Consider the following 24,342-nt stretch of genomic DNA (forward strand, 5'->3'; position numbering starts at 1 on the left):
ACAACTGCCATCATCCAGGCTAAGCAACATGTGGGATGCCTCCAACTGTGTGGCCGGGAATCGTGGAGCGGAGCTAGTTTGGGTCTCCAACACTGGAGGAAAATATTGCTCTCTGCCTATTTTTTCCACCCCTGCTCATAACTGGCATCTTAGCTGTACAGGCTGGCATCTTAGCCCAGCTGAACTTTTAAAAGCCCTGAACTTTTAGTCTGTCCTTGCAGCTGGGCCACTTAACCACCTGCCTCGATTTTGCCCACCTGGCTTTCCCCAGATGGCTACGCCCCAGTTCCATATCCCCCTTCTCAGAAACCTTTGACCGAGGCTTTTTCATGGGTGTCCTGCCTCACCTCCTTCGAAAAGGTTTTTCCAAATCTCTCCTCAGGTTTCGTGCTTCGTCTCCTGTATGCTGGCATTTGGAAGCATTTTATCTCACCCGCCTTTGCCTGTCCCATCCTGCCACTACAATGCATCCTCCTGAGAGCTTTCCAAAAATGCAAGTTGGCCACTGGGTTGAAAGGGATTAGACAGCACCCGTACCTTGTAGGGATGGCGCTCCTACCAATCGGTTGCATCCGATGTGGAAAGAGCCCTCCTACCAAAGCCAGCTGTTCCCAGGTTCTTGAGAAACTGCCGCCAGGCCTGAAGTCCTGCATTACAGGTCCTGGCCAACTGTACACCTTGAGTAACAGAAGCTGAACTGTGGCCATCCATTTATTACCTGAGCTGGTGCAATTGCACTATTCCACGCCAGGACGAAGTCAGAGTTTGCAGACTGCTGACTCACCGGAGCAACAATGCTCGGCCTCGGCCAGCTTCCCCGGGAAAAAGCCGCACAGCACTCGGCAGAGCTGAGGTCCAGGCCGATGGAGAGGACTACATTACACCTGTTATCCTGACCCTCGGGGACGTTTAGACCCCAAGCAAAGAATGGGGCTTAAAAGTCCCTCCTTTATAGCAAGGCGAAGGACTGAGTGGGACACAAACCAAGTCTCTTTTGCCATTAAGCAGCCATGCATAAGACATTTAGGCTCCTTTGGATCCATTCGTGAGACCCCTGCCAAAAATGCAGGGCCTCTGTCTGCTGGCGCCTACAGACAGACAGAGGGAAGAGGCCTGATCATACTGGTGCAATCCTGCTCCAAGGTCATTTAGCTCCCAGATCTCCATTTGCTATGATACCCCAAATTTTGCAGTGTCAGGTGATTTCCAAAGCCACTGTGGTCATGTTTCTGTAAAAGGAAGTGCCCACGAGTAAATGAAAGCTGTGCTGACCAGCCCGAAGGCACACTCGCTTACATGTTTGGCCAGAAAAATGGCTGCTGCTCCCAGCATGCATCAGTCACGGGAGCTGCAGGCCATTTTCTGGCCAAATAATCACAGGATTGCAAGCTTAGTCCTACATACTGCTTCCATTTGGCCAATCAGCCACCTGGTGGGAAACTCAAAACTGGACACAGACTCCAGTGCTCAGCTATGAGTTGTGTGAAAACACTTCTTCCTCGTGGAAAAAGCTCTAACCTGCCTCCATTCAGCTTCTTGGAAAGGTCCCACTGGATACCAGCATTGTGAGAAAGGAAAGGGCACCACTCCCCGTTCCCCCCCCCCCCCACAAACATAGACAACAACATCCTGGCTGCTTTTAAGTGAGTATCTACATTCTGTCCAAAGCAAGTCCCACCTGTGGAATTTGGCCTGGCAGAGGATCCTTGACAGAGGATCCCACCCAGGTTTTCAATGACAGCCATTACACCTCCTGGGAAGAACTGACTGTGCACATCTGGGGCATATCCCATGTACACCTCTGCTCCAGGTGACGGGAAAACGTTGCAGGTTCAGACGTGTTCTCAAGCACCTCAGCAGCTCCCTGGACCCCTTTCATAGCCCAGACATTTAAATGCACTGATGGTTTCCACAGTAACACACTCCATGTGAGGTCATACACAAGCTCAACTCCCAATCCCTGATTCACACATGAACTTTTTGTAGGGAGCAGTCTACAGATTTAGCAGGTGGAGGCTGCAGAGCGACACCTTAAATAAGAACGCTCCTCAGTGCAGTTACAAACATGCATCCGATGGCAATTGCCCAAATACTGCCACAACCCAGATTAGCCAACTCAAAAACAGTCAGGTTCAGGGTGGCCAGGTGTCCTACTTTCCAGAAGTCACTCCTCTACTGGAATGATCTCAGTCCAAGTCCGATGCAACACACCCTAAACAAGAAGGTGGGGGGGAGAGGAGAGGACAGGCCCTGAAGTTGCCCATTCAGGAGTAGCACCTGGCCAGCAGTTTGAGCAGGGCTCCGCCTTCCCCTTAAAGCGAGATTGCTGCACTTCTATTTATTGTAATTAGCATCAAATTAAATTTCTATGACTTCCCTTAGCCATAAAAGGTTCTCAATGTAAACACACTCGTCTCTCTGACTTCGCATCCGTGCAAACAGGGGCAAACGTTACGCAAACGCCCGCACCCTCTTTTTGAATGATACGAAACGGCGGGGTTCGGCCGCGCCTGGGGGGGGGGGGGGGCACACAGGTTTCCCCGAGGCGGCCTCGGGCGCGGAACGTGCGCCGCGCGCGGAGCGGGCCCCGCACCGGCCGGCCGGGCTCGCGCGGAGAGGGGCGCCCCGGCCAAGCCCCCGCGGCCCGAGAGGCGGAGTTGGCGAGCGGCTTCCCGGCGTGCAGCGCCAGCCGGCGCCGCTAGAGGGGACGGAGGAGGAGGAGGAGGCCGGCCGCGCAGCGAGCTCCGGAGCCAAACAACAAAACACGCCATCGCGGCGGGGCCACGCCCAGCCAGCACCTGTCGCGCCGCGCAACGCCACGCCGCCCCGAGCGCGCCGGGAGCGCGGCAAGCCTCCTCCGCCCAGGACGCGGCTGCTCCCGCGGCTCCACCCGGTCGCCAGCTCCGACGCCGGGGTCGCGTCAGCGCGCGACGGGCTGCTCCCCCTGCTCGCCCGGGGCAGCGACACTTCCTTAGTCCGGCTTCCCGGGAAAGCCCCGTGGACGCTTTTCTTTTCCGGCTAGAAGTCGGAGCAGCAGCCCATGTTTCGCTTTTGTTTACGTGCACACACCTGCCCTGCCCTGCCCTGCCCAGTCCTCCGTCCGAATTAGCGCCTCTGGGAACGGGGGCAGGAATCCGGCGGCTAAACCCACGTTTAACCCGGATTCGCGTTCAGACTCCTGGTTAGCAAAGCCGAGATTGGCAAGCCGGCCAGAAATGGGTCGCGTACAACAGCCTTCGAGTCCCTCGCCTTCCCTCTTAAGGAACCCCCAACCGAAACTGGAGCTACCACCGGAGAGATCGCGCCGCTCCGTTTAGGGTGCGATCCTAGAGACGCAAAGCCGCCAACGCCACGCCATCTCTAGGGAAAGGAGGCACCCTCTGCGCTTGGCACCTTCCGTCTCTCCCCGCGCCCCGTCCCAGGCCTCCCCCGAAGCCGCATCTATGCACGGCCAAATCGGCGGGGTCGTCCCTGCGCGGTCTGCGCAGACCTCCATGCTTGGCAACGGGGCGGGGGGCTATTCCAGCGGCACGCCAACCAAGCGGGCTCCGTGTTTGGGGAGCCGGCTAACGGCGGGAAGGAAAAGGCACCCGCCGAGGCGCATCGCTCCTCGGGCTTTTGTGTCCGCGAGAGCCACCCAGCAGCCCCCCTCAGCCCCCCCGCGCCTCTCCCTGGTCAATCATTTATCACACTAGGTAACCTTCAACTAAGGACAAGCCGCGGGAAGAGGAGGGAGGGCGCGCATGGCGGGCGCGGGTCGGTGCATCCGTCGGGACTTGGCAGTGACCACACGCACACAATCGCTCCGGACTGCCCGCCCGCCCACCGTTCGGCCCAGCTCGCTCGGCTCGGCTCGGCTTGGCTTGGCGGGAGGGGGGTGTCTCCGCTCCGAGGAGAACCCGGAGGAAAACCGCCGCCTCGGACTTACGTATCGCCTCAACTTCTTCTCCGGCGGCGATTTCCGCAGCCAGCCCGAGCAGACCACTTCCCCGCCGCTCATCCTGCCGGGGCGAGGCGGCGACGCCGGCCCGCCGGCCCAGGGCGTCGTCGGCGTCCCGGATCGATGCCTTCCCCCCGTCGGGACCGGAGCAGCATCCGATCACGGCGAGGGCTGCCGCGCCCGGCTCTGCCGGTCGGTGCAAGGAAGGGGCAGGTCGCGGCCGCTGTCCGGGCTCACCACGGGCATTCAGCGGCGAGCGGCAGCGCCTCTCCGGCGCTTGCGCCCCCTCCGAGCCATCCGTGCCCGCGGGCGGCGGCGGCTGCCGCCTCCATCCACCGACCGACCACACTGGGGGTTCTGTCTGGCCACACAACCGCCTCGCTGTTGGCTTCCTGCGCTTCCTTGGGATAAATGCACTCCACCCCCGGAGGAGGGAGCGAGCTCTCGGCGAGCCAGGCGAGCCAAGCGCGCTCTCTCGCTCTTTCTTTTCTTTCCCCTACACACGCACTTTGCAGCCTCTTCAGCTGGTCCGGATGGAAGCAGGAAACCCTCTTCTTTTAAATGGACCCCCCTCCCCGCAAAGAGTGCACGCACACCACGCCTCCCTTGCGGATTTGCAAAGTGCAAACACCCCGTTGCGTTGCTTGGCAAGACTGCTTGGGAACTTTTGCTGCTGCTGCTGCTGCTAATTGTTATGGAATTGTTATACTTGGGTTGTGGAATAACAATTAGAATATTCGAATTCTAATTAGAATATTACGATAAAATGTGAACCCCCAGGAGTGCGGTAACTGTTTTAAAGGGCAGGGGCTGATCATTTGACCTTCCATAACCATGTGCCCCAGCAGGGTGTTCTCTTCTTCCCCAAGAGCAGGTTTTTCCTAAAGGTAATAAATATGGCAGTTGCCCATTTAAGACCAACCACAATCCTTGCAGCGAGATGGCTCAGTATTTTTGCTGAGGAAATCCATTCACACGCACCCCACCCCTCCACGTAATGTGAAAATTCAGTTAAGCTCAGGGGGAACAAGGAATCCGGAGGGGGGGGGCATCCGTGCAAATAAAAAAAGTGCAAACCTGATGCCACTACCCCAGGCAATGATACCAGCAGCAGCCTCCCGAAGAAAAGTGGGATATAAATATAAATAACAGGCAATCAGACTGAAGTACCAAGAGCCAGGGCGAAGGGAGGGGGTCTGTGCATTGGGAATGCAAGTGTTAAGAAACACGAACCTGGCCTTCCTGCAGACAGCCAGCAAGATAGCTTACATGGACATTTCCTGCCCCTGGCTGTACCAAATAAAATCATTGTGCAAAACACAAAGCCATGGCGGAGTTCAAACACAGCACTGGAAATCCTAAGACCCAGAAAAGCTGCTATTAAAATAACTTCGCCAAAGCTGCAGTGCTTGTTTGGGGGGGCGGGGGGCTTATCAGGTGTACAGTGCTTCTGGATTAGGAGGCCTGCTTTTATGCATGTTTAAGTTCTGCAGAGTCCAAGGGATTTTCTTCCATCCCAAGTAAGCATAGAGGGGCTACAGGTTACATGAGGTTCTTGAGCAGGGTCCGGCTGGTGTATGCCCTGCATGGTCAGCTGCTGCATAAGGGAATAGAACCCTGCGCGTTTCTTTCAGGCATTGCAAGTGTCTGGTTCACCTGAGTTTGCCTGTTTGTTGATGGGAAAGGCAAGGGCTGACCTGCAGGTGTGAATGGCCCAACGGGAAACCCCACACACTTTTATCATTGGAAATTCAAAGGTTTTTTAACACAGTCTGTCTCACCGGATCTGCCCAATGAGGGGAGAAAGGCAAGTACTAGCAGAGGCCCTTTATCCGTTGGGCCATCCTTACCTGTACAGGTGGGAAAGGGATGGGGGACTGCCATTCATGAGTGGTTTATTGAACTGAGCGGAGGTTTTTAATTTGTATAATTTGTTTTTTTTTTTTTTTGGTATCATGTTTGTTTATTTATGTAAGCCGTCCAGAGGCGTTAAGCGATGGGACGGCATACAAAAAACTCTAAATAAATATAAATAAATAAATTATCTGGGGGCTAACCCTCACCCTGCATCAGTTCATTGTACTAAACATCAATCCTAGGAACATACAAATAGACAAAAGCAGTCAGAGTGTTTCCAACAGAAATAATCCGACAAGATGTGTTTTGCCTGGGTCTTCTGGAAAAAGGCTGGTATTTTGTCCTGGACAGGCAGGGCCTTCATTCACAGGGTCGCCATGAATCAGAGACGACTTGACGGCACATCACAACAAACAAAGAACAGCAGTGTCTGAACATCGGAAGGACCCCCGTCCAGCATTTGGTTTCCCCCTTGGCCAACCAGGTGCCCTAACAGAAAATCCATTCGCATGTTCACTAGCAAGAGACGTTCAGCAAGCGACGCATTGCTTGTGAGCCTGAGGATGGGTAGATGGGAATTCCAGCCAGCCGTGTGCATGGAGCTGTGCAATAATAATCCCAACAATACAATTTAATAGGTGGTCCTTTGGTATGAACACCCTAATGGGCCCATGGGCATTATCGGACAATGCTCTGACTAGGGACCAGGCAATCTGAAGGCCCATTCTTCTGTACAAACTCACCAAGCATTTAAAGTCCTGATCGTGGCAAGTCCCTCTCTCAGTCTCATTGTCACTGGAGATCGCTCCTTTTTCCCTTTCAAAGAACACAAGGCAGCTTCTGCAATTCTCCTCCTCTCAATCTTATTCCCACAACAACAACCCTGTGAGGTAGGCTGGGCTGAGAGTTCCAAAGGCACCCGGTTGACTCCATGGCTGAGCAGGGACTAGAACCCAAGTCTCCTGAGTGCCAGACCTGTGCTCTTAACCATTATACTACACTGCCTCTCTATTTGGTGGCCACTCCTAGGCTCCAGTTCAAGGAAACGAGCACATAGGTTTCCTCTCTGTTGTCCTCCTGCAGGACAAGAAAGTTGCTTTTTATTTGGACAGGACTTTGGGATTTAAGCTGTTCAGATAGTTCTAACCTGTTGGGTGTTGTCACTTTTTATTGATGTGCTTTAATTCTATTTTTAATCTGTTCCTATATCTTCATTCTCTTTACAGTTTTATTGGAACTAAACTGTTCTCTGCCATTTTCTGAATTTTAATAAGGAAGGAAGGAAAAATGCAGAAAATACAGCACACTGGTCGATAGAGTTTACTGGCAGCAATCTTCATGGTTTAAACCATTTTCACAAAAAAAGCCAGTTATCAAAGTGTTTGCACAGGAAGCTCTGGTCTTACATTCCTAACAATTTCCAAGAAATCAAGTCCTAACAATTCTGCGTGGTGAACCCAGCACCATCCTGGTGCCCCACAGCTGAGCTGAATTATAGCTCTGATCTTTGTTTGGTGTAGACCTGTACCATGAAAAAAGAACGTACAAAAGCAAGGCTGCAGCTGAATATTAAGCATCATGACTACAGAAGAATTGCAGAACTGTGAAGGTGCCGAAATTGTGAAAGATGTAGCGCACCTTGGCACAGCCAAGGCAGAATGTAGCTAAAAGGCGACCGATTGCTGTAAACCACCCAGACAGCTTCAGCTATGGGACGGTAGAGAAATGAAATAAATAAAGAACAGATTCAGTGAAGGCTGAGACTTGGAAGGGCAGCAATGAAGCAACTAGAAAAGGTCTCCCAGTGTAAGGATGTTTCACTGGAGACCAAGGCCAAGATCATCCACGTTGCTGTATTTTCAGTCTCCATGTGTGGGTGTGGAAGCTGGATGGTGAAAGCTGATGGAAGAAAATGGCCGTGTTGGGAACACTGTGCTGGAGGAGAGCTTTGTGAATACCCTGGAGCAACAAAAACACAAGCCAGTGGGTCTCAGATCAAATCAAGCCAAAGCTCTCCCTGGATACAAATAGGATGAATCTGCGGTGGTCATGCTTTGGGCAAATCAGGAGAAGACAAGACTCCCTGGAGAAGACAGTCCTGCCAGGGAAGGTCACAGACAGAAGAAGAGGAAGACCAAAGATCAGATGGATCAACTCCACCAAGGAAGTTACAAGAGCAGAAGTTTAAATGCAAAGTAAAAAATAGAGGGGGGGGGGGTGAGAGAGGTAGATTTTTGATATCCAGAGGTCCAGGATCTCTTTTAGCCAGAGTTAAATTCTTTCTTGGAGAAGCATGTGAAGCCACGTTTAGTGGTGAATGGGACCAGAGGCCAAAGTGGTGGAGCTGAAAACGCAACCCTCTTTAGCTTAAAAGCTCTTTCTTAGACTCAGAGAAACATTTTCATGGGTAAGGACTACACAAGTTGGAGAAAACACCGAACCCTCAGAGGGTGAAGTGGGGGCTTGGAGGAAGGGTGGGAGAGAAGTGCATGAAGGTGGCGCACGGAAGGTCGTCGCTCAGTGCTGGAACAAGTGGCTGCCCACAAACAAGGGTGTTGGGTTCAACTGCTGTCATTTCCCCTTCAAGAGGACCAGGCAGCAAAGCATGGTGGGAAATACCTCCTGCTGGAGGCCCCACTGAGCTGGGATTAGTGGGCAAAGGGTCTGATCTTGAGTAAAGCTGCTTCCTATGAAACCATGTCAAAAGAACCCAGTTCTGTCTCCTAAATAAGCTGCATGAATGAGATTACGGAGATTGCACCCCCATAACCCTTCCTGTCCACATCTTAGTGCTAGTGACAGCAGTGGGGGTCAGCACCTGCCCCGCAAAGTTACAGCTATGGAGCACGGTGCCCATAAGCTCCCAAATACCTACCTAACGTTTCCCATTTTTAAAAAATAACACACGGTCTTGGGCATATTGTTGTGAGCCAGGGCGTGAATGTGTGCACTGGGGGTCCAGGGTGGCTTGCGGGAGAGGGAATACGTTGCCTAACAGAGAGGGGAGAGAAAAAGGGTTCGACTTTTGTGAAATAGGTTTCTGTTGGTGGAGAAAACCGTGAGTTTGACGGCGGTTAATGCACTAGGGCTCAGACCGGCTCTGTCAAGCTACCCAGTTTTTTGGGCAACTCATCCGTTGTGATTAGTCACATCTCCCCACATCATGGAGCACATCTGCACCAAAAAGCTGCTCACCCCCGTCCGAGACCAAAGTATCTTGCTGTTGTCACCAAAGATGAATCGGTTTCCTCAACGCTTCTTTTCTCGGAAACAGCACCTTCTGTTGATTATTTTGGAATGGGCCACGGTGGATCGCTAAGACACGATCAACCACACCTGTAGCATTCCTACCCGATTACACAGTCTTCGCAGCAGATGATCAGGCAAAATTCTTGTGTGCTTGCATGCTATCGGGGCAGGGTGTGCCTTAAGCGTGACGGCAGAGTTCTCCAATACTCAGAAACTCCATGGCGGTTTGCATCCTTCCAGGCTGGCTGAAGCACCAAGGGGGACCAGCAAAGCTGCTTTTCAAAGAGGCGAAAAGTGCATGGGCCCATTTTGAAAAAATAAGGTGTTGCACCACCTATTGGAGCCAGTCTGGCACTGCACAAGCAACTTTTGGGCGAACATGGGAGAGGTTCTGCCACTTAAACGAGTGCTGGGGACCAGGACGAGCGAGTTGCGCGGTGGTTCAGCAGGAGAAGGGAGCAGCTACAGTTTGTGGTATTGGGTGTGGAGCTCAGCTTCAGGAGTGAGCGTGCATGCTTGTCTCCCTTCTGCATTGAAAAACTGAAAAAAATCTTTCACACACATTGAAAAATGTGTGAGTTATGATGAAACCTCGAGAATTATCACAAAGGTTTGCAAAGCAAGAACGGACTATCTTTTTCCCCATCAAGGCCTGCATTCCCCAGAGGGAAATGGGTAAACCTTCAGGAGCCACAAGCTTCTTTCTTCTTCCATTTCTGTTTTTAAGATAATTAAAATGAATACATCACAACCTAACACTGTTTCTCACACTTAACAGAGTGGGGTGGTGGATATCTTAAATCTCTCTGGCATGTACCTGAACCTGGATGATCTTGTGCCAGTTCCTACCTCGCAGGGCTGTTGTGAGGATCAAAGGGGCAAGAGGGAGGAAGGGAGAGAACTATGCTACCCTGCGCTTGCTGGAGAATGGATGGGGTAAAAATATAAAGCATTTTTTCCTGTGTGATTTTGGAGACTCTCCCTTCTATTGACACAGGATATTGGCCCACGCTGGAAACGATGCGACGCTGTACGGGCACTTTTCTCAAGAGAGATGAACGGTTCAGGGTGTTGCACAAAATGCTCGTAGGGCTGGAGGGTAACCGAGTCTTCTCCTTGGTGTACTATGCAAAGATTGGCTCTGTTGCCAAATTCCCTCTTAATTAAAAGCCCCATACATGTGCTGTCTTCTGTCAAGGAGCGTTATCTTCATGATGCAAAGAGGGAAACAGAGGCACAGGAGGATTATGCAATCAGGCCGATTTCCATTCCACGTCAGCCTCTGGTGGAGGACCACAAAGCCCTAGGACTCCTCCTCGATTGCTCACAGAATTATTACCTATGAGTCAAGCATCTCTGTTGAGTCTGATGTCACTGTTGATAAGGACAAGCGCTCAGACTCAGTGTCAGAGGCAATGGGAAGAGCATCGCTCTCAAATTCCAGCACTGTCCGCCCATCACTCTGCAAAGCCCCAAAATACCACCATTCCATTAGTCTGAAGGTGGAGAGAAATACTAGGATGATTCTACACTGAGCACCAAATTGCTAGCAGCGCCGAGCTGCGTTTTCCTTCCTTGTCTTGCTCCCTTTGCTGAGTGTCTTGTTAAAGACACACCCTCCTATAAAGGAGCATCTTATGTGACAGGGATAGAACATCACAGACTGAAAAGCACGCTTGATGCCGCTCCAGCGTTGGAGTGCCTCGTGTTGCAAGCGGGGGGAAAAAATCTCCTGCAGTTGCTGCGAGATGTGAACCATCCCCACCCTTCTTTTCAGCACAAACCTATGCTTGTCTGCACAGAAATAAATCAAATTGCTTCCAGTGGGGCTTCCTGCTGGGTAAGTATTACCCAACTGCACCAGATATTTAATTATAAGAAAATAGGAAGGTGCCTTATTTCTCAGGCTCCTGGCCTGTTTGGCTCAGTAGTTTATGCTCAGATCAGCAGTGGCTGCCCAGGGACTTCTTCCGTCCATGCAACCAGAAACTTGGAAAGTGGAGAAGCCGGGACCAAATTTGGGACTTTCTGCATGCACACAAAGTACAAGTGGGTAAGCAACACAGGGAAATACCCAACAGACAAGGTGTGCCTTTTCTTCAGAGGGGCCAGAAGGAGCCACCTTCACTCGTTTAGCATTAAGGAGTGGCTCTTCCTCAAAGGGTTCAAGGCATTTTTTTCTGTGCTGCTTTTGTAACTAACTCCTGCTCCCCCTTGTTGCTTGTTGCCACATTCTTAAGAATCTGGTCCAAAAGTTTCTAGCTTGTGGGATTTCTTCTGTACTGCTAATCCCTCCGTCGGCATTCGTTCCACTGACTTTGGCCACTGGCAAGATGGGCTGCAGACCCATCGCCTGCAGCGTTACAACTTTGCCACACTGACCTGGCGCACGGGCCCAACTCCACCCAGAAGGAGAATTCCCTGCTTCTTTGAGGTTAGTGGAGAGTCTGACCGTAGCTGCGGGCAAATTACGCTTCTCAGCAAAACATGTTCTTTGTCCTAATGTGAACGGTTTGGGGATGGCTTGGTCTGAGAGGACAATAAAGGCCCACTCCTTCTGCAAAAGAACGGCTCCTGGTGCAGGTAAAACGTCTTGAACTGGTTTGCTGACATGGAGTGGCCACTGAGCCCGAATTTTTGGATTCTGCTTGGGGGCACGGCAACGGGGACCCAGCAATGTACCACCGGCCACATCGTAAGCTAGGCAGGCTGCAACCTGAACATTTTCCTGCACCTTTACCTTGGATCATGAGGCCAGGCAGTGGGCCTCTTCCGCCTGTGGGACCCCCAAGCTCCCTCACCCCCAGGCCTTTCATCTGCATCTCCCCTCAGCCTGCTCCAGGTAGCAGGACTCCAGGTGCTTGCACAGTAGGCAGCGAGAGGGTGGGCGAAAGGACCCAGCCCCGGGGAAATGGGCCGAGGGAGGAAGAGCTGAGAGCAATGACAGGCTATCTCGCCGGTGTCCTGCAGCAGCTTTCATGGCCCCTTCCAACTCTCCTATGCTATGATTTATGGCACGGATTAGTGCAGCTGGACAGGGAGTAAAACTGACAGAAGAAAACAGGTGCATGTGAAACATCACAAGAAGGCAAGACTCCCCGGAGAAGACCATCCTGCTAGGGAAAGTCGAAGGCAAACCAAGAAGAGAAAGACCAACTATGAGATCAGCTGACTCCACGAAGGAAGCCTCAGCCTGGAATTTACAAGAGCAGAGCAGGGCTATCATGACTATGGCATTTTGGCAGACTTTCATTCACAGGGCTGCCATAATTTGGAGATGACTCAACAGCACACAACAGGTATGGCTGCCTTGTATCTATTTCTCTGATTTTTTGAATATATACACGTCCCGGGAGATGCAGCAGAATGACCAGGTTCCAGGAGGTGGATACCCTCCAAAAGTCTCCATGAGCAGCTGCTCTTGGGAGAAAAATGGGAATGCAACAGATCCGCTTCCTGAAGCGCACACAGTTCTCCATGGCTCCCACTGGAAGGGCCAAACCAGGAGAAATACCCTCAGTGCTTTAACTGGAGTCCTGCACTGAACAGGGGTTGAACTTGAAGGCCTGACAGCCCCCTTCCAACTCTCCTATTCTAGGATTCTATGACAACATTAGCAAGTACATGACTGGCTGTTCAGAGGCGAACTGCAGGGATGTGTGGGTACACAAATTGGGTTGGGACCCTAGCTTGTGTGCAGTGGGGTTTTTTTTTAAATTCCCTTTGTCTCCTACTGCTGAGATTTCTTGACCTGGATCCCTCCACTACCTGCACCCCGAATGCCTGTGATCTATACTGGCGGAAAAGCTTGGAATTCACTTTTTAAAAGCTGCAGCACAGGAGTTCCCTACACCCTGTGCAAATAAACAAGTATGGGGGGGGGGTGGAAGGTGGGGCTGATTTGAACTGAAACTGCAGTGTATCTCCACATCAGGATCTCAATCCGGATCCAGCCCCCTGCAACCGCAATTCAGTTGATGCAGGAGCAAAGCTGAAGCACAGCCAAGAGTTGCCAGGCTGGGAAAATGGGCTTTGTAAGTCCTGGTGTCACTTGAAATGTTAGATTTGGCGTAAGTGAATCCTTTGGCTACACGGTGGCTTTTACCCACGCAAGCATGTCACAAACAAATCAGGAATGTAAAATAATGTCATAGTGTTTCTAACCTTCAAAGTGCCGCGTGACCATCGCTTTATGCTCCTTATTCGTTCAGAGCAAGAAATGCTTCTTGCAAATGAATGAACTCCCAATCAAGTTTAGGTTTATTCAGTCTAGTTATGGCCAGGATACAACCAGCTGTCCATTTCAGATCCCGCAAAGCACTCTGCCCATTTAAGAAGCCTGCACACATACGTAAAACTACCTTAGCTTCCAAACTTCAAGCCTTCCGTGCCAAGTTTACGATAAAATTATTCATTGCAAATAAAAATACACCTATCTTATTCCCGACAATGCAGCTTTCTGTAATCCAGGCAGGCCATGAATTCGTAAAGGCAGAAAAAAGTCCCGTCCAGAGGAGATGAGGTGGAGCATTAAAAAACGCAGGAGTGAGGAAACCGTGGGAATGGGATGGCATCCTTGATGTTTTCCACTCCCAAGATGCATCGGAGGTAACGCTCAAACCCCATTCCAAACCCTCCATGTGGAGTTGAGCCGAACTGACGCAGTTCTAGGTACCTGTAAGAGCAAAACAGCAGATTAATTAATTGCACTGATACATACTTTCCCTTCTTATGGAACATGCTTGCTTCTTATACTCTGCAGTCCGCTTCTCTTACTCACGGCATCATCGAAAGATTTTAATTTCACACATGCACCGAATTCTAGAACCTGGCCTTAAAATGGATTACCCATTTATGGTAAAACTCCATGTTTTACAATGACTTTCTTGAAAATTGTAACATTAACATGGTTGGTATATTCAAAGCCTAAGGAAGTATACCGAGCTGACTTTTAATTGGTTTTAATTTTAATAGTAATTTTGGAGACATGCAAGTTACATTTAATTCATTTAATTTATTATTTAGTTAAAACTTTTCAAGACTGTCCCTTACTGTGGTCTTGGGATGGTTTAACAATAAGACAATACAGAATGAAACACAGCATCCTAATAAAATTATGTTCTGAAAATAACCAAGTGATCTGGTTTATGACTAGCCATAAAGTACACATCCCATAGTTAGCCAGAGCCACTCAGGAGCAGGTGACCACACTCCTTGCTTGCTTACTGCTTCATTTCTGCCTTTAAATACAACATGGAAAGACCCATTCCTTGTTTCTTTGTTGGAACAGTCCAGAGTTCCAACCCATCAAATTGTGGGCTGTTTCCCCCTCAATCACCCAGAATTCTGGGTTTGCACTGGCCATTCCTGGGTTGCTTAAAGAAGCAGCCATGAAACAAAAGTGTTTAGGCAGCACATTCACCACTCCTAACGACGCATGGACTGACTTTATAGATGAATCAGGTTGTGAAACTCTTTCGATGTATTTTTAAGTCTTCATTGCCACCGCTCTCCTCCTAAGTCTAAAGACTTGTTTCTTTTTCACTAGAGACGTTTTTTCGCCCCTGCAGTTTCCAGATACTTCCAGATTATAACTTCCAAGAACTTTTAAGGAGATCCCTGCTACGATTTATTGACAATGGTAATTGTCGCACGATCTGATATTCTTAGGTTGTAAATGGCCTTGTCATAAAAACAGTATTGTTTAAAAAGAGGTAACAATGGAGACAACAGCATTTATCTATGTAGAATAGTTGCTTCCATCATTTACGGAACTCCTTTGGACCGCCTAAGTAGGGTTCTATTTTTACCACTGGAATCATGGCCAGATGCTGTTGCGAAAAATCCCACCTTTGACAAACTGAATAAAACAATTCCAAATATTTGTGTCTAACATATGTAGAGGTCAAGAAGTCCATGGAGGTGGTCTGCCACTTGTTTGCCGTCTGTGTTGGACAGACCACTAATGTCAAGGAGCCTAATGCTGACGGCCTAATGCTCTTCCTCTTCCTCACTTCATCTTGCTTGATCACCTGCACACCTGATCACCTGTTCTGGCCCAGACATCGAAGGGAAGAGGGGCAGCAGGATGCCACAGCCTCCAAGCTCCCTCACTCTCCGCTCGCCACGTTGGCCAGCAGTGATTTGAAAGGGGGTAAGAGGAGGACCAGCCATGGATCGGGGTGGTGAGACTTCATGGGTGACCAGTGCCTTGTCCAGGTGCACTCAAAAACCCAGAGCTGGCACTGGTCAGGTACATCAGGAGGGGAAAACACACATGCAAAAAATCCGTCTGACACTCCCCAGTGGTGCCACAGGAAGTGACAGATGCCACGAAAATATCTAATCTGGCTGTGTGAGGATGACTCTCTAAATCAGGGGTCTCAAACTCAACTGACCTGGGGGCCGCTGGAAGCAGAGTCTGGGTGAGGCTGGACCGCATCAAGTATTCCACCCCTGCGGTGGTGGTGGGCCGCTCATCCCGCGGGCGCCACCGGCGCTTTGCAGGCCGCAGGGCCCCTCCCTGTGCCCCGGCAACTGGCCTGCGAGTTTGAGACCCCTGCTCTAAATGCAACAATAGATTGGCAAAATAATATTATACTGCACCTTACCATTGATAGGTCTCTTCAAGCCCCAACCTGCAGAACAAGCAATTATTATTATTATTGCTATGGTTCTCACTATTATTTTCATTATATTACATTTGTATCTGTCTTTCTTTACTTGCAAGGAATCCAGATTGGCTTACAAGGTTCTTCTCTCCATTTATCACAACAACAACCCTGTGAGGTAGGTGAGGCTAAGAGTCCGTGACAGGCCCAAATATCACTCAAATCCCAGTCCAACACTCTAACCATCACACCACTCAAAAGAACCGCTTCTCTCTACACCAACCACAGAGACAAATTTATGAGGAGTTGCAAGGAGAGCCTGGAAGAGCCATGCAAAGGCAGCCAAATTTATGGGGGATGCTTTGACACATGCATTTCTCAGAGAAGTCTCTGGCCCATGAAGCAGCTGCCGCCATAAACAGGCTGATCTTTAAGCTGCCATAGGATGGTCTGTGATTTTGACAGACATGCTGCGGACAGCATGAAGAAGCAGAGTACCCAGCAACATTAGCATATCCTGCTGGTATGGAACGGAATAAGAGATTTATCTGATCTATAGTCTGGTTTTAAATTTTTGCAGTGAAATTTTATTATGTTTTATTGCTATTCATATTTTATGCTGATTTAATTATATTTGCTGAATGGTTGTAAACCTCCTAGATAGTTTCAGCTACAGGCAGTAGAGAAATATTAGAAACACAGAAACAGAGCGAGTCAGAAGGGGGCTCTCGGGCCATCTAGTCTGACCCCTGGCTCCAGCGGCTCCACTCATGACATTCCTACCATGTGCATGTCCAGCCTGTCCTTGAACATCCTCACCGATGGGGCCTCAACCATCTCCCGTGGAATCCCATTCCACACCCTCGGGGTCCAGACTGCCAGGAAGTGCTTCCTGGCATCCAAATGGAACCTTGGCTCCCTGAACTTTGCTCAGTTGGATTGTGTCCTGCCTTCCTCTGCAGGGGAGAACAGGTGTCTACCCACCTCCGTGTGACACCCCCTCACATACCTGCATGTCGCCAACAGATCCTCTCTGAGTCTCCTCCAGGCTGAAGAGACCCAGTTCCCTCAGTCTTGCCTCATACGGCATTCCCTGCAATCCGGCCACCAACCTTGTGGCCCTGCGCTGCACTGACTCTAACCTGACTATATCCTTCCTGTAATGAGGGGCCCAAAACTGAGCACAGTACTTCAGTTGTGGGCGCACCAGAGTCCTATAGAGTGGTAGTAAACCTCTCTCGATCTAGAGTACCTCTCTCGATCTAGAGACATATTAACAATAAGAATTGTGAATCTTCCATCAGAAGAATCTGTAATGCCCAACCACCAAAGGCATGGTGTTGCAGATATGTTGTTATTCGACCTCCTTTGCTTTGCATCTTCATTCCTTGACCACTCTCTGTCATCATCTCATAAAACACGTAGCCCAGAGAAGAGGCGATACCCCACTGAGAAGTAACTCAGTCCCCACCAAAACCCCTGGTTTCCGGAGTCCTTGAAATGAAGGCATTTTCAAACCCTAAAGCTTTTATCCTCAGTCATGGTATCTTGCGACATCTTAAATATGTTTACCAGAAAGTTAACTTCATCACAATCAACAAATCTTGTTCCATATTGATGTAAAACAGGGCAGGAAAACTACCAGTTTTCAAGCTCACCTAAATCCTCCAAAAAGCAAACTGAAGCTTGTTTTGTTTCCTTTCCATTATAGTTTTTGGCCCATTTATCGGACTGTTTGAACAAGGAAAGCATGCATTTGGAGTGTGCACTGTTGTGCTTATTTTTCGGACGAGGACTCCTTCTCCCATTGAATAAATTGTAGATTCTAAAATATCCTATTTCGAAATGCACATTTCGAAGTGCATGAGTAGAAAAACATTTTTCAAGCATGATCACAGATTTAGGAATTAGCTAACATTTGTCAAAAAGGGGGGGACCCCCCTGCTCCCGTTCACCATAGTAGTGGCTAAAAGCCCAAGTGAGCCCCAGTTGGCTCCTTGCTCAGCCATGGAGCCACCTGGCCCAAAGTCACAGACTCTCAGCCCAACCTACCTCACAGGGCTGTTGTGGGATTAAGACTGAAAGCAGAAAGAGGAGAATGATGTAAGAGAAAAGTGGGATATAAATCTAATTTTAAAAAGCGACATATTTATTTCCATGCATTTTGAACGGAAATGAAATTCTCACACACCCCTGGTGTGAAATACACAGTTATTTCTCTTTCAGAAATCCTACAGGTTGGAAAACACTCCACCCCTGGAATTCCCTTTTGCCCCAACTGGGGTAACAGAATACCCAATGTTTTGGTGTGTAGTAAATTTATTTATTCATTTAAAGTTTTCTAACCCACCCACCACTGGTGTCTTGGTCGGCTTTCAACAGAAGACAAATCATCATCATCATCATCATCATCATCATCATCATCATCATCATCATCAATTGCATTTATATACCACCCTAGTAGCCCAAAGGGCTCTTTGGGTGGTTTACAAACATTAAAACCTACCAATCCTAAACAAATAAATAAGTTGGCTATACCACGACAGTATAAAATACCATAGTTAAAATGAATTAAATAAATAAATATAGCATTACAATTAACTAGATTTAAAATATTGGTTAAATAAAATTTTTGACCTGGGGCCGAAAAGCATATAATGACGGCGCCAGGCGGACCTGGGGAGCGCATTCCATAGTTGGGGCGCCACCGCAGAGAAGGCCCTCCTCCGGGTACGCTGTCTCCTGACCTACCTCCTAAATGTGCTACCTTCCCCCATAACCCAAATTTTCTGTTTGGACTCTTTCACATCAGAACTTTATAGGCGACCCGAGAACATTTCTAAGAGAAGGAGACATGTGCTTATTTTCTTTAAACAGATTATATGCAGGGGACTGGAGCATCCTTTGAAACACCTCTCAAAAGAAACATCTGTCATTCTCCCTTTCTCTCTTTTAATTACTGGAATCCTTAACAAACCCTCTTGGACCAACTGTCAAATTGCTCCCCGGCAACAAAAAACAAAACAACACAAAGCAACACAACACCAACAAAACAGAAATTTTCTGTACCTTTGAAGGCGGGACTGTAGAAAGTCCAGCCGGTCTTCTCTCAAGCTGCCTCCGCAAAGTTCTCCAACTTCTGGTACCAGAAGATCAACCGCTGCCACCTTAAAGGAAAGGAAATGTGGGGGAAACAGCCTTTCTGACTTTTAAAAAATCAAAGTAAGGATGGGAGGTCAATGGCGCTTTGGGGGCAAAGTTTGATGCACCAGAGCCCAGACAAGGTAGCAGGAGATGAAGGCAGCAGAAGTAAACTTGATTTTATTCCAGGGGAAATGGCCATGCTGAGCAGAGATCAAAAAGAAGAAATACTCAGAATTTGTGTTTTAAAAATCAGAATTAAAAATTTCTGTTACTCTAAGAAAGCCAGTGTGGTACATCCATATGTGCCCGGCTGCCCCTTGAGATCTGCGGGAGAGGCCCTTCTCCGGGAACCCTCCGTGAAAGAAATTAGGAGGGTGGGTACTCAGAGGAGGGCTTTCTCTGCGGTGGCGCCCCACCTATGGAATGCGCTGCCCAGAGAGGTCCGCCTGGCGCCGTCGTTATTTGTTTTTCGGCGCCAGGCGAAGACCTTTTTATTTAAACGTCATTTTAATTGTTAATATTGTTTATCTGGCCAGGGCAACTTATTTTATATTGTTAATTTGTTGTATGTATTATATTTTAATTTTATGTTGTGAGCTGCCCGGAGGCTTCGGCGAATGGGGTGGCATAGAAATGTTTTAATAAAATAAATAAAGTGGTAAAATGCTGGACTGGAACTCTGGCGATCCGGGTTCTAGTCTCCACTCAGCCATGGAGTTCCTGGGGTATGTTTGGGTTAGAGTCACAGACTCTCTGCCCAATTACCTTACAAGGTTGTTGTTGTGAGGATTGAGATGAAGAGGGGAATTATGCCAGCCACCTTGAGTTCCTTGGAAGGAAAAAAGGTGGGATAGAAATATAATAGATGGATAGAGTTTCAGGAATACAAACACCATTGTAAAGTGTGGACTAATTGGTGAGGTGGGGAGGTGGGAAGAAGGAATTGCTGACTGGCTGTTTCAGAAATGAAGCAATACACATCCTCTTCCAAACTGCTGCCATAAGACCATCAAGCGCAAGGCCTAAAATTACCTAAAATACAATTAAATATAAAACAATCAAAAACAGCTTTTGGCTTCCTGGGTGGTGGAGAAGAGATCCTGCTTTTTATTTCTTTCTTAAGTTTCTAGTCCTCAGGGATGTGCACACGGCTTCATGTGTGCAGCATGCTGTTCTGCCTAAGAAACTGAAGCTTTGCTCTTACTGTGTGATGGACGCCATCTTCGTTGTCCCGCATATAGAATGGCTTGAGGTCATATGGATAATTCAGCACGAAGACGGGGATGTTCCCACAGTGCTCCACCAAGTATCTCTCATGTTCACTCTGAAGATCCTGGCCCCACTGGGAGAGGGGTGGGGGGGAAAAGCACAGTGCCCCAGAAATGCAAAGCAAAAACACCTGTTGTTTGCTGGTTCAAAATTCAGCCGAAAGGGTCACCCCTTTCGTTCTAGTCCAAGTTGCCACCTATATACCCTCAGTTTTGGTATGGTGGTGACAAGACACGGGTTCAAATCCCTGCTCAGTCATAAAGCTCACGGAATGGCTTTGGGCCAATCACTCTCTGGTGGGGGCACGGGGATGGAAGGAAGATGCTCACATGCCATCTTGCAGAAAGGGCAGTATGCAAGCAGCAACCTGACACAGAAGTGCTGGTTCTCACAAGCAGAGACTCCACGGGAATTTGGCACAGCCCAAAGGCCGCCCTTGAGGTGGCTTGGCACACACACGATCGGTGAGCATTCGTGCCTTCCCGGGTCCCAAAGCATAACGACGGGTACTTGGTCCCTGTAGTATCTTTGAGTCCGGACGTCTGATCTGCGTGATATCTGATATCCTGGCTAAGGGATGGCTTCTGATGGACTTACAGCTCACATCTGTCTTGCAAAGAGCTCTCTGGGCAAGAAAATGTCTTTCTCAACACAAGCACATTCCCAAATCTCACCTCTGGCTGGAAAGTGAATAGTTGACGAGCTCGCTTTAAAATCTCGATTGCTTCAGTGTATGACAGCCTAGAAGAGAAGAGAAGAGAAGAGAAGAGAAGAGAAGAGAAGAGAAGAGAAGAGGCTGTGTCAGAGTTTGCATCCATTCCTTCTGGACAGACATGCATTTATTTTAAATAGTTGGATGCCACCCTTTAGGAGCACCCTAGCGGATCCCTTGGGGCCTCGTACAGAGAAGGAAGATGCATGTGGTCACTCAAAGGTAGAGCAAATCCTTTCCATGCAGAAATATCTCAGAGGGGCAAGCAACTCCACAGGGCCCAGGGGCCATTTCGGCTTCTCGCTCGCAGGCTGTACTCCTCCTGCCCCTCCACAGTGGTAACTGGATGGTCTTTTTGCCACGGCAAATCACGGGGACACTGGGGCAACATTAGCCGTGTTGCTCACCCCTGAATTAAAGAACCAAGTAGCACCGGATGTATTGTCCTCAGGATCCTGGAGAGCTACTGTACAGTCAGAATTCTCACCTAAGTGCACAAAATATCTGCCTTTGGTCCTTCCTGTGCTTTTGGTTAGATGGAAGCCAGTTGGTTAGATTGTCCCAAATTCGGTGGGCCTAACAAATCATGGGATACAAACACTCCTCTATTTTCATTGTTGTGGATGGCCTCATCTGCTTTTAGGCTGATTTTTATAAAAGGAATACCATCTAAGGAAGGCAGAAGAGGGCAGGGCCTTCTCAGGGGTGGCGCCCCTTCCCTGATTATGGATCGCTTTCCCCACTGAGGTTCATCTGGCACCAACACTGCCATCTTTTCAGCATCAGGTCAAGATTTCTTTTTACCCACAAGCCTTGACAGCACATGATGAAGCTCTAATGCCCATTGGTCCTCCAAGTCTCAGTAAAAATGCTTCTTTAGCTGTTAGCCATTGTTTTAAGTTTTGCACACTAAAGATTTCTTATTGTGTTTTCATTATCTTTTATTTCTGGGATGCAGTTTTTGTGAAATATGCGAATATGTGGAATGAATAAATGAATGGCTATTATTGTTCATGGGAAGCTGTAACCCCTTTAGGGGCTCCAAAAGCAGAGCATTAGGGCATCGAAGGAGTAGAAGATGGTTCTTTGATGTTGGACAGCTTTCCCTAACCTGGCTTCATGCTACTGCTGACCAAGGGAAGCTGACCATTGTAGTCCGGCCAAGTTAGAGAAGGCTGAGCTGGGCTGTTAGAAAGCCACCCATGAGCAAGGCCTTCTAGAGAACATGAATGACCAGAGATTTTGTGGCCATCCAGAAGAACCATTTTCTACTGCTGTGGTACCAATACTTGCACTGTGAACGTGGCCGACACGACCAGCAGAGTAAAGCTGTTACAAAACGGCTCAAGAATTAGGGAGAAGAAGAGGTGTCCATCGCACCTATGAGGCCCACACCTGTCTTCATCCGTAGGTGTGTTCCTGCAGGCATGGACGGAGAGCACCAGACTCGGAAAGGAACTCTGCACATGCCAGCTGCCTTTCTGACAAGACGGCAAGGCAGGGCAAGCTCAGCCCCAGTGTGTCAAACAAACTCTGATGTGTTTGCTTACTTTGCGAATTTGTTCTTCAGCATCTGTTCCAACTTGGCCTTCAGAAGGAAGTGGAGCGGAAGAAAGACAATATTAAGACAATAAGAAAGAGGGCCAAAAAATCAACATGTTTATTCAGAAGCATTTAAGAAAACCATCTTCAACTTTGCAAGGAGTCTGTAAATCTACGTGGGGAAACCCACTTCAGTTTCTGCAGGCAGAAATCAAAGCTGTGTTAAGGGAACCCAAATTCTGCACTGGGAAAGCTGCCATGAGCCGCTTCAGCAAACACCTGTGGAGATACTCACTTGTTTTGTGCACTCAGAGACAGAGAAAAAGGCCAGGTGCAAGGTATGTTTCACCCAAAAGCCAACCAGTTGCAACTGGGAAACCCTGAACTGCGACATGGGTGCATCAGGTACCCCCGGAAATTGGAGGTTTCACCTACCTATCAGGACCCCGAGACACTGACTGACCTGTCCACCCCGCTATACCACCCTCCTGTAAAACAATCCAGTACCAAATCTTGTGGTAATGAATGACACACATTAATAATGCTGTTGGGGAGCTGCACCCCCGGCCAGATCCTTGATGCTAGGACTATACCACCCATGTCTGCCCTAACAGCATCTGTATTGCTGGACCCTACGATTGATTTCTTTTTTTATAATAAGTTTTATTCAAAATTATAATCCTAAAAACAAAGAAAAACTAAAAACAACATCAATCATCAGAAACATCGGACCTGCTGGGTCAGCCCCCAATTTTTTTTCCATTTATGGTAACTTAAAAACATATTTAAATCTATACGAAGTCCCGTTTCACTAGCCAGTAATAGGAAGAGTCCCAGGTTTGATAGAAGTCCTAGGATGGATTTCTTGTTGAAATAGCTTTCACCCTTTACTGCAGCTTTCCCCAACTGGATGTCCTCCAGGTGTGCTGGACCACAACTTCCAGAATCCTCCAGCCAGCTCAGGAAAAGCGGTTTTGTTGCATTTTAAAAGGCGCACAAGGCCATGAACATCCACGTTCTTGTATTTCCAATTACCAAGTTCGGGTGGGAAAGCTGGTCGGTGGAGAAAGCTGAAGGGAAATAAATGGGTGTTGCGGGGGGGGAGCTTTGTGAACACACTGGGCTGACAGAAAGATCAACAAATGAGTCTCAGATCAAACTTTCCCTAGAAGCAAAAGGGACAGAACTGAAGCTGTCAGAATCAGGAACATCATGAGAAGGCAAGAATCTTGCGAGGAAAAGTTTAAAGCAGGAGACGGCGACCAAACACGAGATGGGTTGACTCCATCAAGGAAGCCACGGTCTGGAATTTACAAGAGGGATGACGTGGGTAGTACGTCTTGGAGGGCTTTCACTTATAGGGTCACCAAAAGCTGGAGGCAACTTGATGGCACAGCACAACCGCAAAGCTACAGATAAAGCTGCTAGAAAATGCCTTCTGTTTACCTCTTGTCCAGGGGCGACACGCTTGTGAAAAAGCTCAACATCGCGAGGGCATGCGGAGAGCACCTTGTCCGTCACTTTCTTGAAGAGGTCCTCCATGACCTAAGCGAGGATGGTGGAGAAAAAAAGAGAGGGCTACAGCAGGGCAGAGCACCTCTGCGACGTAGAGTATAATTCTTTTTAAATTTATTCCCCACCTTGGATCGAATGCGGCTTATACTACAGAGCAGCACTTATCATTTACATAATAGAAATATATTTAATATATTCCAGATGAATGCAAACCCCATCAACTTCCCCCATTGACACTGCTGGGTAGAGCTAATAGCAGCTGTAGGCCACGCCATTTAGAAAGTCACGCTTTGTATACCCCTTCCCTAATCTAGCATACTTCAAAAGTTTTGGACTGCAGTTCCCATCAGCCGCAGCCTGTGTGGCCAGTGTCGGGGATTCTGGGAGTTGTGATCAAAAAATGTTTCGCAGGTGCCAGGCTGGAGGAGGTCATGTTCTGTTCTGTTGCAGTCCTCACAACATCCCCAACACAGCATGGGACAGAAAGAAATGCTTCATTCCGA

The 24,342-nt window shown here is 48.8% G+C and overlaps 2 protein-coding genes across 8 annotated transcripts in view; both read right to left on the bottom strand.

The window, feature by feature from the left end:
* GAB2 (GRB2 associated binding protein 2) overlaps positions 1-4,121 on the bottom strand; it is a 159,991-nt gene extending 155,870 nt beyond the window's left edge. The window contains exon 1 of the mRNA XM_044450128.1: positions 3,929-4,121. Coding sequence (XP_044306063.1) covers positions 3,929-4,000 — 72 coding nt within the window. The 5' untranslated portion in view covers positions 4,001-4,121. The remainder of the gene's footprint in view (positions 1-3,928) is intronic.
* Positions 4,122-13,283: 9,162 nt separating this feature from the next.
* NARS2 (asparaginyl-tRNA synthetase 2, mitochondrial) overlaps positions 13,284-24,342 on the bottom strand; it is a 50,560-nt gene continuing 39,501 nt past the window's right edge. For 5 of the 7 annotated variants that reach the window (XM_044450212.1, XM_044450214.1, XM_044450213.1 and 2 more), the window contains 7 exons: positions 23,771-23,869; positions 22,333-22,370; positions 20,745-20,811; positions 20,006-20,143; positions 18,727-18,824; positions 15,658-15,684; positions 13,284-13,721 (listed from right to left, as the gene is read on the bottom strand). In XM_044450212.1, the coding sequence (XP_044306147.1) occupies positions 13,577-13,721; positions 15,658-15,684; positions 18,727-18,824; positions 20,006-20,143; positions 20,745-20,811; positions 22,333-22,370; positions 23,771-23,869 (612 nt within the window). In that variant the 3' untranslated portion in view covers positions 13,284-13,576. The remainder of the gene's footprint in view (positions 13,722-15,657; positions 15,685-18,726; positions 18,825-20,005; positions 20,144-20,744; positions 20,812-22,332; positions 22,371-23,770; positions 23,870-24,342) is intronic. The other 2 variants (XM_044450215.1, XM_044450217.1) reach the window with 2 other exon arrangements.

Source organism: Varanus komodoensis, unplaced genomic scaffold (assembly GCF_004798865.1).
Source record: "Varanus komodoensis strain SLA01 unplaced genomic scaffold, ASM479886v1 scaffold63, whole genome shotgun sequence".
Taxonomy (NCBI): domain Eukaryota; kingdom Metazoa; phylum Chordata; class Lepidosauria; order Squamata; family Varanidae; genus Varanus; species Varanus komodoensis.